Source organism: Peromyscus californicus, unplaced genomic scaffold, assembly GCF_007827085.1.
Source record: "Peromyscus californicus insignis strain IS unplaced genomic scaffold, ASM782708v3 Scaffold_4__1_contigs__length_199733344, whole genome shotgun sequence".
In the NCBI taxonomy this organism is placed as follows: Eukaryota; Metazoa; Chordata; class Mammalia; order Rodentia; family Cricetidae; genus Peromyscus; species Peromyscus californicus.
In genome coordinates, this window is record NW_026294562.1 from 45,952,532 (window position 1) to 45,966,227 (window position 13,696).

The window sequence follows — 13,696 nt, forward strand, 5'->3', positions numbered from 1 at the left end:
CCATCTATTTCTCCTAATTGTCTAGAACCCAAATGGAATCCCAAAGATACAAGTACCAGGACATCTAGTAATGCTGCATATGCTGGAAGTGTGCAAAGACAGATAAACACACATTATTAGCTTCCATTTTTGTATGTGTTTCTAACCAAAGATTTCTCTTTGGAATGAAATATTAATGTACGCCCAAGCACACCTTATTTGTATCAATTGAATGCTGTTAATTACCACTTGAGTGGCTTGAAACCCTTATTTAATTTTAAGAAGCGCAGCAATATACATTACAATATTTGGGTACACTTTATTTTTATATGGGTTAACATTCTGCTATATTTCACTTCATTCGTTCTGAGAAACTAAAAACAAAGGGGCATCGGGGTTCATCTGAAGGGATCTGAGGAATTTCCAACCAAGATCTGAGTCTTGCAGTATCTTATTATGCAGCCCTTTCTTCCCGTCATTATTTTTATTTTTATTTTTTTGCAAATAATCAAGTCATTTTGACCCAAATCCAGCATAAACAGCTTTTCACCAAATCCCACTTAAGACAACTAAAATTTACAATCATGTGGCAGTATAAATGTTTAAATTACAATTCGTACAACTTGACAATCAATATAAGTCTGAAGTACAAAAAGTAAATTGCCCTTTGGCTGAATTACCTTTTAAAACTATTAGGCCTGCTAATGTAATCTAAATTAAATGAAACAAAAACAAAACCCCCAAGCCCCCTCGTTCCAGGTGTTTTTTAAATATCGCCTGTGGATGCCTCCTGCCAGTAAACAACATATGCAAGTTCCTAAGAATTTCCCAGCTACTCAGGACATTCAACAGAGCTCTTCCTAAGGAAATAGTAAGGAAAATCCAACAGTCTATGGGACTTACTGACTTTTGCACGGGTGTGTTTTTTCCCTTTGTTTCAGATATGAGGCACAGACTTCTTAATTAAGCTCTGTAAGGCATAATATAAACCTCCAATTTACAAATAGAAATTCTCTGTGGGTGGGAGCTGCCGCATCACACACAAAGGGGAGACACCATCTGTAAACGGCACACTGCGATGTGCTGAGTGACTCATGAGATGGCCGCTTGCCTTGGTATGCTGAGGAAAGGGTTCTGTGTTCTGTGTTTGCTTCTGAATAAGACATGCCCAAGTCACCACCAAACTCACCACAAGCCTTCATTATCTAGAGCATCAACAACAGGAGTCAGTGGCACAGCTTTAAAGCGCTTGCAATCACAATAGAACAGAGAGCGAGAGTAAACTTTGTTTTTGTACAAAACCGAGAAGCCCTTCCCGCCCCTCACCCCTTCAATAAAACCCCAAACAAGAAACAACAACAAAAATTGTTTTTAGCTTCATTGACTAGTGTGGATACAATTAGGCGACGAGGCATCACTGCAGCTAGGGTGATCAATGTTTTCCTTTCTCAAAAGAAGGGATCCTGTCATGCGCCCCAGGATGAGCAGTGAAGCCACAAACTTCAACTCTGCATAGCAAGTCCCATCCCCAATTCCCAAAGACAATGTGGCGGCGGCGGCCTTTCCGTGCTTTGCTCTGCAGCTCTGAGCTTGAGGTCAGGTGGACTCAACTACATCTACTACGGCTCTGTTAAATAGAATAGCATGGTTCCCTAGGACTGTTAACACTTGCGATCCTGTGATGAGGTTCCCTCTACACCGTAGGCCATCAAATGTTACTTTTTTCTTTTTTTTGTCTTTTCTTTTTTTTTTTTTCCTTTTTTTTGTTTTGTTTTTTGTTTTTTTGCTGCACCAAATTTAAGGTTGCCCTTTCAGGCAAGCAGTGGTCTCTAGCTGATAAAACATCTCCTTAGTGGATAACAATAGCTTCTAAAACTGCCTTTCTAATAAAGGCCACCAGAGAGGTAATGCTAAACTGTGCATTTGCCAAATAAGAATATGAATCGTATAAAAGCTCATATTCCAACCCCAGGTCAAATGGCAAAAGGTCTACAAAGTTGGTCTCCGTGTTTGTATAAAAGCTCCGACGGATGTTGTGTATTTGCTATGAAATTACCTTTGGGTCTTAGGTCAGCACACCTCTACTCGGGAATGTGCAAATGATTTTAGACAGCACGATGCTAGTACCGCTCTGTACGATAGTAAGGGTTTTTTTTTTCTTCTTTTCTAAATGGAAAAAAATATCCCTAGTCAGAAATAAACTGACAAATTTACATTCTCCTCCCTTAAAAAAGTAAATAAAATAACATTATTCAAAATGTGAATTAGCCACAAGACATACAATACAATTACATAGATACATATCAATACAGCACATTCAATCTGCCAAAAAAATTAATGATGGATGCTGCAATATCAAGAGAGATGTATGTACAACAATCAGAACATTCATAATTGCACTATTCCTACAGGCAGTCTGTTAAATTACAGGTGCTTTCTAGAGCAAGGGATAAAAAAGTAAGCTGTGTTGTTTGGGGCCAGGAGAGTAAAACATGAGAACACTTCATTACGAGTCAGCAATTTCAGTGCTCATACAGTAAGCTGTTCACTCTCTCTCCTCTTTGTTATTCAAGAAAAGTGATTGAAACGGAAGTTTAGACTAGTGCCAAGCACTAATGAGACCAGCATTGTGGTCTAACTTCCTGGCAGCCTCAGAGCAATCACAATCTACTTAAATCACACAGCAACGGGGGCTGCTTGACAGGCTCATTCACACACGTTCAGCACTGTTTGCATCTGCTGACAAATTGCACATGGAGAACAGCAAACATCTCTCCTCGTATGATCATTACATAAATACATGCTTGACAGAACACTGACTGGTGACTTTTGAACAAATCTTCCTTGCGTTCAAGCAACCAGTTCAAGAAGATCCTGAAATGGTAAATAAGCCCATTTTTTACCCCCCAAATCAAAGGTTAGGGGATAATGCTGTCAACCAGTGTTCTGGCAGACTCACTCGAACTGAAAAAACATAAAGAGCTAATAATACTGGTGCCAGTAAGGAGATATGAACAGATCTCATGACAAACCACAGGAGTAGTTTCTGCACTGCTCATCTGGACACTGGCACCGACCTTAAGGGCAAAGAAAAGAACGGACCATGAGAAGCAGTTCAGAGTTAGCAACTGTTTGGCAATGTGTGTTTCCGGTCCATAGCACGCTGTCCTCTCACTGTGCGGTCTTAATGCTTACATTTTGATACTCTTGAAATTCTTAATTTATTTTGTCTTATAAAAATCTGGCTTTGGCAACATATATACATAGCAAAAATTATTTTAAAATTATGGCCCAAACACAAAGTGGGGCAAGAGGGAAGGAAAGCTAAAAACAAACCAAATGAGGAGCTACAGGAGGACTCTGGCAGCGGCTGCCGGGGAATGTAGTGTCTGTTGGCATATCATTTGGCATCTGTGGTTTACAGAGAGGGTGAAAAACCTAAAGAGAAACAAAAGGGAGCAAGGAAGAGAGAGGAAGGACATGGCACATGGATTGTAGAAGCATGGACTCCTTCCCAGCCTGTACCCACACACCCTGACTTCCATACATTTCTCTGAACAATCCAGCTATGGCTGAAGGTCTGCACCTAAAATATATGACTCTTAACCATCAATGGGTACCACTGTCCTAGTCCAGGTGAGACAAGACAATATATATATATTATACATACATATATATGTATGTATTGAAAAAGGAATACTAGATGTGATGTGCATCCAGAGAGACACATTTAAAACCATAGTAGTAATTAATACATACACGCCTTCAGCAGAACCACTATTAAATGAAGCTGATGTAAGATGACTGCAATCGAATGACACTGTCCTGACTGCATCACTCGAGAAAGAAACTTGACCAAGAATGGAACTAGGGTAAAGGCCATTTGTAATGTGAGAGAAAGTAAAATCAGAGGGAGGATGGAACAGGAAGAAGTTCGGAACATCGGCTTTGTTTTTGGTCAATAGAAAAGAGGAGGAGGGAGAAAGAAAGGAATGGAGAGGAATGGAGAGAGAGAGAGAGAGAGAGAGAGAGAACGAATTCATGTATGTGACAGGAGTGCTTTTATACTGTGAGTGAATGAATGAAAATTTCAAATACACCGGTGTCAAGGTCTGCCTAAAAACAAGAGAGGAAATGTGCTGGGACTGTACTTCAGCATTCTGTTTCCTCCGAATAGTTTAAATAAAATCATAATATTTACTACAGCTCTGCGGACACACTCACAGAGTCCAGGACGGCAATAAATTAGTATTATGCAAATTGTTTCCCACAGAATACAGTCCTTCTTGGTTATCTTCAACAGCCCACGGGGAAGGGAAGAATGGTTTCTGGGAGGCACGGTTAGACCAGATTGTACTCTTTCAGGTTCAGCTGCAGGATGGTGTCCTTGACGGCAGCGAAGACAAAGCGGATGTTCTCGGTATCTGTGGCGCATGTGAAGTGGGAGTAGATAATCTTGTCACTGTCAGGGTTCAGGTCCACGAACATCTTCAGGATGAATTCTCGAGCGGCCTGGGCATCTCTCTGGGGTCCTGTTTGCCAAGAGAGGAGAAGCAAAGTTTGTCATGTGGCCCACTCCACAACTGTTCATCTGTTCAATCAGCACCCATTGTGTATGCCCTATGAAGACTACTCTGTATTCCAGATCTCTATTAAGTTCACTGTGTGATGATATGCATTGGTTTGTACTTTCTTATGCTTACAAGGTGTTTCTTATGCCTCATCCATTGTCCATGATAGTTTTGTTTAGAAAAATTAGAAACCTGTGATGGTTAGTTTTAAATGTCAAGTTGCCACAGTCTAGAATCACCCGAGAAGGGGTCTCAGTTGAGGGATTATCTAGATCAGGTCAGCCTGTGGGGATGTCAGTGGAGGATTGTTAATTGATGTATGGAGACTCAGGCCATTGTTGGGGGCACCATTCCCCAGGCATGGGGTCCTGAACTACACAAGAGAAAACAATGCGGCAAGCAAGGCTTCATTATTCTCTGTGCTCTTGCCTATGGATGCAGCATGACTACCTGCTTGAGCTCCTGCTTTGATTTCCTCAAAGATGGACTGTAACATGGGACTCGTAAGCCACACAACCCTTTTTCTCTCCAAGATGCTTTTTGTTAGCGTATTTTATTACAGCAACTGAAATGAAACCAAAACATTGTTTGTCCTTGCTTGCTTCCTATTGCAGGGATAAACACCAAGACCATAGCAATCTGGGGAAGAAAGAGTATATTTCAGATTATATCTATTATGAATAAAGGTCTGGGTAGGAATTCAAGGCAGGATTCTAGAGGCAGGAGCTGATGCAGAGGCCATGGAGTAGTGCTTCTTACTAGCTTATTCCTCATGGCTTGCTCAGCCTGCTTTTCTATACAACTCAGGACTACCTGCCTGGGGATGGCATCATCCAAGTGTGCTGGGCCCTATATCAATCATTAATCAAGAAAATGAACTCTGAACTCACTTACAGGCCAATCTGATGGAGGCATTTTTCTCAAGTAAGGGTCCTTTTTTCAAGATGCCCCCCACTTTTTTTTCTCAAAAAGTAAGGGTCCTTTTTTAAGCTGACAAAAAAAATAACCAGCACACTTGTATAATAATTTTGTAGTTGATTCTTAGATACAACCCAAACACAGAAGCAGTAAAAGAAAAAATAAACTGGACCTTGTCCAAATTAAAAAAAAATTGTTATCAAAGTCCATTATCAAATGAAAAATATATACAATTCATATACCTGATAAGGATTTAGCACTCAGAATATATAAAGATCTCATATATATCAACAAAAAATTAAACAACCTAATTAAAACTGGACAAAATACTTGAACATTCTTGCAAAATAAGGTAACAAATAACCAATGAGCACACAGGATGCTTAACTCTGACACTCATTTAGGGAATGCCAAGTGAAATCATGAAGTAGTCTTCCCATCTACTAGCCTTGTATCATTTTAAAAGGGATAAAACAACCTTTGGCAACAGGTGAAGTCTGCAACTCTACTACTGGTAGGCAGGCAAAATGGTACGGCACTATGGAAAACAGTTCAGTGATTCCCATATAACCTAGTAATTCATGTAGCAGGCGAACATACTCTAAATGAATTGAAAGGAGGGCATTTCGTAGGTGAATGTACAGTACCATCAGTCACAATAGCAAATAGAAGTAACTCAACTGGACTGGATAAGCCAAAAGTGGTTAATGAAGTTCTGATAGATGGCATTAACATGTATAAAATTTTAAAACACATTCTGAAATCAACATGCTGGACACAGACAAATACTGTGTGACTTGACTTATATATAGTCTGTAGAGACAGCATGCGTCGGGGAAGACAATGGGGTGTTACTGCTTAGCTCGAGTGGTGGACGCACTGGCAACAGCTGCAGTTTCCTAAATGTAATTTATGTCATGACTTACATATTCAAATTATAATTGAAATGTTCTGTATGGTATTTTTTATCACATTTAAAAACTAACAATGTGACATGTTCCAGACCATTTCTAACTGTGTGCAGGATCAATCACATCATATATCAATCAAGCAGTTTAACACTTAAACAGATTTTGGCAAGTTTGAGTTTAAACCTTCTAAATTACTAATATCCAAACAGCATCAGGTGCTGAGCAGGTACACTGTGCACTGTGCCACTGTGTACCTGTTTCTCTCCACTGTTACAAGTCAGTTCTAGACCAGGGAAGGAAGTGTCACTTCTTTTCTCCTGGGCAAGACCTCCCAGGATCACAATGTGCGTTTTCTATGTAAGCAAACACTGCTGAGGCCTAACCAACTCTAAGGACCGAGTCTCAGGCAGACAACTCGAGAAGTTTCAGAATAACCCTATTACAGATTTGGGCTCATACCCACATCTCACACTGCCAGGAGCTGCAGCAAAGAGCTAGGAAGTAGAGTCTTCTCATTTGTACAAGTAGTAACAAGAGTGCTTTGAGGTTTGGGTGACTAAGGCTAGCAACATGAAAAATGAAAGTGGGCTAGTATCTAGGTGTTACATATGTGAAATAGCGTTCTGTCCTTAGCAATGTACTGTGAACTCACTGCTTCCACAGCAGCACTGAACACTTAAAACAGAGACTAAGAGGCTGGCAGGGTGTGAGAAGGCTGCCATTTCCCCAACTATTATTATTCTTCTGTCAGGGAAGGAAAAGACTCCAACTCTTTTGTGTGTGTTTATTCTATAGAACATAAGAAATAGATTCGAGGTCACTGAAGTGCACTTGCAGTGTGCTATGTTTTAAGCATAAATTATGTTATTGGAGCACATAGGACTACAAAGAAATGGGTATAGACATCACAGCAGGTGCAGAATTTCAAAGTCTCTAGGAACAATTCTACAGAGTTCAAGTCCATGTGGAAACAGTCATTTCAATTCCTGATGAGAAACACAGAGATGGCAATCATCTGATTAAGACCTCACAAGGAAGACATGTGCAGCTGTGATAATATCTAAATAAGCATTACTATTAATAAGCACTACAAAACATCACTGTAGTGTGCTCAAAAGTTTTTCCAGTCTTAGCTCATCTTCCAAGGGCTTTGGATTTCATGAAACAACTTTGTCTTCTCGAGAACAACAAAACCATTGCCTTTTAAATTTAGCTGTGGCCATACTTCCTTTAGACATTATGTGTCCATTACAGAAGACAACAGTTAAAATCATCTTCAAATTCCAAAACATTTACAGTAAGCTCTTTTTGTCAGGAAATTGTAGTGATGAGGATTCAGGAAGTGGCAGTCTTGCAAAAACCCACTCCAGAAAACCTGGTACTGCAGTGCAGCCAGCCAGCACACGGCTGAGGGTGAGCAGCTGGGCTCAGGCAGCGTCTGCTCTGAGGCTGCGCACTGCTATCTGTCTGTACCCAAGCAGGAACCCAGGGGTCACAGAGCCACTGCTGTAAATGGTGTAGCCGTTCTCTCTCCACTGTCCACTGACTCACCAACTCTGAAGAGAAATTAAGGCTGCCTTCTGGGTGTACAAGCAAGCATTCATGTTTCTATCTGAGGCAGGTGGTTCTTGCTTCTGTCCTCAGACCATGTGCTTGCAGGAGTGGTCTACAGGAGCGCCACTGAGGGGGAGCGGGTACACCATATATAGTCATTTCCTTCCACAGCTTCCTTAAGAACACTGAGGCAATCTCAGGCACTTACCATTTGCTTCTGAGTTAGTGAGAAAAATAGAAAGAACAAAGAGAAAATGCTGTCTAGGCTAAGACAGAATTTGTTCTTTTAAAATAGCCAGGCAAACAGGAAAATGTACTTGGAGAGATATGAACAAAAAAAAGTCCCTGTCTCTAAACGGCTGGCTGTGCAGCCAATCATACACATGCACTGGAGATGCAAACTTCAGCTGTTGAGCATGCTACATTTCCCTTCCTCAGGCCAGCACTGACCCTAATGCATACAGAGCAAAGGGCACCTAAACCTTCAGAGAAAGCTATGAAGCCAAAGGGATCTTTAATCTCCAAGGAGTCACCTCTCTTAGAGAGCTTTTGGAGGGACAAAATTACTATAGTGTAGATGCCTTAGATTTCCTTTGTTGATGATGTCATTTTGGGGCCCTGCTTGGGACTGCTGGGAGGCTGGAAGTGGATACAATTAGTCAACCAATTTTCCTCAGAGGGTTGATGTCCTGTCATTGAGAACAATACAGTATAACTGGGAGATCTACTTTGTAATGATGAAAACAGTGCAAAGTCAAATGCAAGTGAGTGCTGCAGACCCTGAGTGCTACAGCAAGTGTGCTTAAATAATCACTAAGGAGGGTGGGACTTCCCTTTCTTGGCCATGGCAATCAGTTTAGTCAAATACCTTACTTGGACATGAGTCTTAGGACTTCTGCTAGTGAAGTTCTCCCTAAGTAAATGCTGCCTGGACATTCAAGGACCACGCTAATGTCACACATTTGTTTTCTATTAGCCTATAAAGCAGATCTCATAGCTATGGCTTGAAGGACCAGGAAAATCAAGTGACTCTAAATAGAATCCTAGAAATAGGAAGGGCCTAGACTAGGATTTGAACTTCAGTATATGTAGAAGTTTGAATATGAATGTCCTTCATAGACTGGGATATTTCAACACTTGGTCTTAGGATGTGTGGCCCGCTGTAGGAAGTCAGTGGGGGCGGGCTCTGAGCATTAAGTCTTGCTTCACATCTGAATCTTTCTGCTTGGGCATGTGTTTTAGAGATGTGCTCTCAGCTTCCCCCCTCAGGCCATCATGCCTGAAGCTTGCTGCCATGCTTCCCCATCATGATGGACTGACTCTACCTTCTCTAAGTTTCTTGGTCATGGTTAACAACAGTATAATACAGTATAGCAACTTCAGAAGTGAGCTCCTTACCAGAGAGAGGCAGGGGTAGGTAGCAAAATAAAAAAGAAGGAAACTGGAAATGATAGTGGCTAATAGAAAAGGCTACTGAATTATTTATTCTCCGAGCTGGTTATTTTGAAATAACTGAGAACTTGTTGCTTTCCCCATAACTTTTAACATTAGGGATAAAATGTTTTATGTCATTATACGTCAGGGAACAGTAACTTGTTCTCTAGCATGCCTGCCATCATGGACCCTGTGGTTCCAGGCACTGTACCATGCTGCCTCTAGGCACTAGTGTTAACAGCACCAGTCTTTCTCAGCTGTGAGGCTGGCACAAGGTGCCCACTTACCATCATATTCTGGGAAGTAGTCGACTAGGTGGGAATACATAATTTTCTCCTCTAGAAGATCTTTCTTGTTTAAGAACAGAATAACAGAGGAGTTCTGGAACCAAGGATATGTGATAATTGTTCTAAAGAGTGCTTTGCTCTCCTCCATTCGGTTCTGTGGAAAAAGAAAATCAGAAAAAGAAGGAGTGAATTACTAATGATACAACTGGTCAGCTGGCTAATTTCTTAAGTCAGCCCATCTTCTGTGTGCTTCTGATTTTTAAAGCCTGAGTTGAACTTGTATGGATTTATATGCAAATGATTCATGGCACACATTGACTGTTTTCATTATGCCAACTCTCAGCTCAGCAAGCAGAAGAGAATAATAATAAAAATATGCTGAAATAACTTCTTAGGCTTGAAAAGAAAGTAATCAGGATCTAGATGACAAGGCTGTATCTGACATATTGCAATAAATTCTACCAAAAATATTCAATCATAACCAAATACTTAAGATATGAGTTGAGCACAAATGCCAGGCTTCACTTTGTATTTTCTAAATAATATTTATTTGAAGCGTCACTATGCTTTAAGCATTCAAAGTTACTTAATTGCCCCTAAGCACATCTAGAGTGCCACCACCATGATGGACATGCACATATACACACTCCTGAGTCAGCAATACCTGGGATCACCACTGTTCTTTGGTGTCCTTTCTCCATCTTTCTTCATATGCACAACTATGTAGAAAACAACAAAAATCTAGCTTTTGTTTATTTGTTTTGAAGACATAGTTTCACTGTGTAGCCCTGGTTGGCCTGAACTATGTAGACTGTACTGGCCTTGAACTTACATAGATCTACCGGTTTCTGCTTCCCTAGTGTTGGATTTAAAGGTATGCATCACTCTGCCTGGCAAAAAATACAGTATTTCTTTTGTGGCACTTATAAATGTGCTTACCAGGGGCAACACTTTCAAGGTTAGTTTGATGACAGAAACCCTAATGGTTTCTCAAGAAATTAAGCCAGCATATTTGCATACACAAAGATGCTAATGGAGGGCACCCCTGAGTCAAGTCACCCCCTCATATTCATCAGCAAAACAGCACAGAGCCCCACAGCTTCTTTCTCAACCAGCTTCTGCTCTTAGTATTGTGTGTGTCGTGTGTGTGAGTGTGTTCACATGCCATGGCACAGCACATGTGTAGAGGTCAGAGGACAACTCTCTCTTTACACTGTGTGGTGGAAAAGCTTGGTGGCAAGCACCCATTATCCTCTGAGCCATCTCATCAGCCCCCCTAATAATTTAATGATTTAAATTTAATAATTTAAATGATTAATTTATTTAAGTTTTTCTTTCTTTTTTTTGGAGAAAGGGCCTATTATGTAGCCCTGGTTGGTTTAGAACTTAAGTAGACCAGGCTCACAGAGATCCATCTGCCTCTACCTCCTTGGTGCTAGGACAAAGGAATGTCCCACCATACCCAGCCAAATCAAGCAATTTTAGGTAAACATTGATGAAGCATTACTTTACAGCTCTAACAAGTTTTCGTTTCAACGCACACATTTCTCTTTCACAAAATTGACCCGCATGCCATTAAACACATTTTATTGTCTACATGCCTTTTACTGGTTAACACAGCCAGTGGTAAATCTTTTTATTTATTTATCTATTGAGACAGTCTTAATATGAAGTACAGGTTGGCCTCAAACTTAGGATCTTCCTGCTTCAGCTTCCTGAGTGCTGGGATTGTAAGCATGTGCCAATGTGCCTTGCTTAAATTTTAATAACCAGAGTTTATATTCTATGAGATACGAGGATTTTACTGAAGCTTCAGATTTTAGACTGAAGTTTTTGAGACTGGAGAAAAGTGGCCCCAAGAACTGACAGGCCAGAGAAGAGACTCTGCTGTGGGTTGAGGAGGGCCTAGTATCCCTAGGTGAGAGATTACCTGTGGAGAAGTTCTAACAAGCCATTCTGTGGCTTTGAAAGGAACACTGTCTAAAGAAAGGGTGGGTAAAGCCTTTTTTGAGTATGGTTAAGCCCATTTGTTAGAAAGACTCACTTCTGTCCTTCCAGTTCTCCAGAAGGGGCTGCTGGGCTCCTAGGGAACAACAGCCCGGACTGAGTCTTTCCAGCTCCACATCCCTTCAAGGCGAGCAGCTAGACTCTGACCTAGGGAGCACAAGGTGTGTGAACTGAGCCCCCAGGTTCCAGTGGAATCTGGGGAGAGAGTTCCATACCAAGCCTCTAGGAGGACTGTCAGGACAAGCTCTCCTCAGCCCAGCACTGGGTCCCTTAGAGCTGTAATTCTACTCAGGTCTTCTGCTCTTAGGCCACACTGCAGCAGAGCCTGCTCAAGAACCCATCCTGCTGAAGCTCCAGCAAGGGGTGCCATTTGTGATGGACTTGGCCTTGAAGTGCTAGTGGCTGACCTTTAGAGCTGTAATACACTGTCACTGAGTGTGTCCTACAGTAACATTCTAACAGTGCTAGCTCTATTCTTTCCCTCTTTCCCAAGAGGTAAGAGGCTTATTTCAGAACTTTACTCCTATACACCCCATCCCCAGGATGTGCTCTGTATTGGAGCAGAGCTAAATCCTAAGTGCACTGCCTTCGATGTTCACAAGCCCCACTCACAAGGGAGTGAGCATGAGGAATAACCACAGGTGCAGAGCATGAGGAATAATCGACTCTGCTCCGAAACCCAACCTAGGAGGGAACAGCATGTCCCAAGAGGCATGCAGCTCTTGCTTTTTGTAGTTTGTAAGGGCAGAAGGTTCAAAGAGAAAAACAAAGAAAAGCAATGAATGAGATGTGCATGGTCAATGATGAAAATAATTGAGTTTCTGTTCACTCTGAAGACAAAGCAGCCTGTGGGGTGGCATAATCTCACAGCCCTCTTTTCTTAGGTTTTTATTAGAAAATGTCCAAGAGGATCAAAGAGGACCCAGTACAGGTTTCATTATGCCAGACAAAGTATCCTGCATTAACTGGATGAATTGGCCTCCACCTAGCCCCAACGAACCTTTTTATTGCTTGTTACTCAACTACTACTTCTGAACCTAGCCATGTAGCTTTGAAAGCTGAAGATGGAAGGGGCCTATGAGGGTAGGGTCTGCCTGGTCTTTCTTCCTTTTGAGGTCACAGAGAAAGGGCATGTGCTTGACTGCAGGTATCTAGACTCGGTGAAGGCTTTCCCAGCCCACGTTGTAGTACTGAGCTGGAGGTGTTTACTCCTAGCTCTGGACCTGATGGAGGCCAAGCCTCCAGCTCCATGTCCATAATTGCAGCAGGATAGTGTGGCCAGAAATCTCCTTTCCGTAGCTGTCAGACAGAGCAGTGCTCAAAGTCACAAGGAGAGTTCTCACCCCTCACCACCTCTAATTGTACTGCTTTGTAATGCAGTCTCCTAACACACTACAGGCTAAAGCACCGTCCTAGCCTGGCATTCACAGCTTGACAGCCTGATGCACATACCTATCAATCTGAGCCCCTCCACAAATGCTCTTCTCCATAAAGAGATCCCATGTCACTGCCAGCATGCAGATGTGACTGCACGTTCTTGACCCAACTCCTAATCCTTCAGGCCCAGGTCAAGTGCCCTTCCCCACACCATCCTTTCCTGGGCCTCTGGGCCTCTGGGCCTTACTCCTTCTCCCACCTGGCACTGTTGTGCTTGTCAACAGTCCCTGCCTGGAACTGCAGAAGATGGCTATCCCACCGTAGGACTCACGGTCCACATGGGAGATGGGGTCATATAGGAAGGAAGGCGTGATAGGAGTGAGTCAGAGAAGGCTCAAGAGCGAAGGGAGTTTTGCATTGACGCTCGACAGAATGAAGGACCACCGAGAGCAAAAGTGGAGTGAGAGAAACACAAACTCGGAAATCTGAAGGGGCTGTGTTCCCAGTGAACCATTTCCCAGGGCTCTGAGTTCAGGAACTTGTACATTAAATAAGAAAATCCTCTGTTTTGGGTACTGGACACATTTCCTCCTTATTTGCATTGTGTACTGCGGGCAAGGATGGTGCAAACATGGTGGGTCTGGGAAGAGCACGCCAC

At 42.0% G+C, this 13,696-nt stretch overlaps 1 protein-coding gene across 1 annotated transcript in view; it reads right to left on the reverse strand.

The window, feature by feature from the left end:
• Positions 1-274: 274 nt before the first annotated feature.
• The window catches only part of LOC128124428 (guanine nucleotide-binding protein G(q) subunit alpha), a 248,542-nt gene continuing 235,120 nt past the window's right edge, over positions 275-13,696 (reverse strand). Inside the window, exons 6-7 of the mRNA XM_052760671.1 lie at positions 9,655-9,808; positions 275-4,511 (exon numbers count right to left, since the gene is read on the reverse strand). Of these exons, the coding sequence (XP_052616631.1) occupies positions 4,321-4,511; positions 9,655-9,808 (345 nt within the window). The 3' untranslated portion in view covers positions 275-4,320. The remainder of the gene's footprint in view (positions 4,512-9,654; positions 9,809-13,696) is intronic.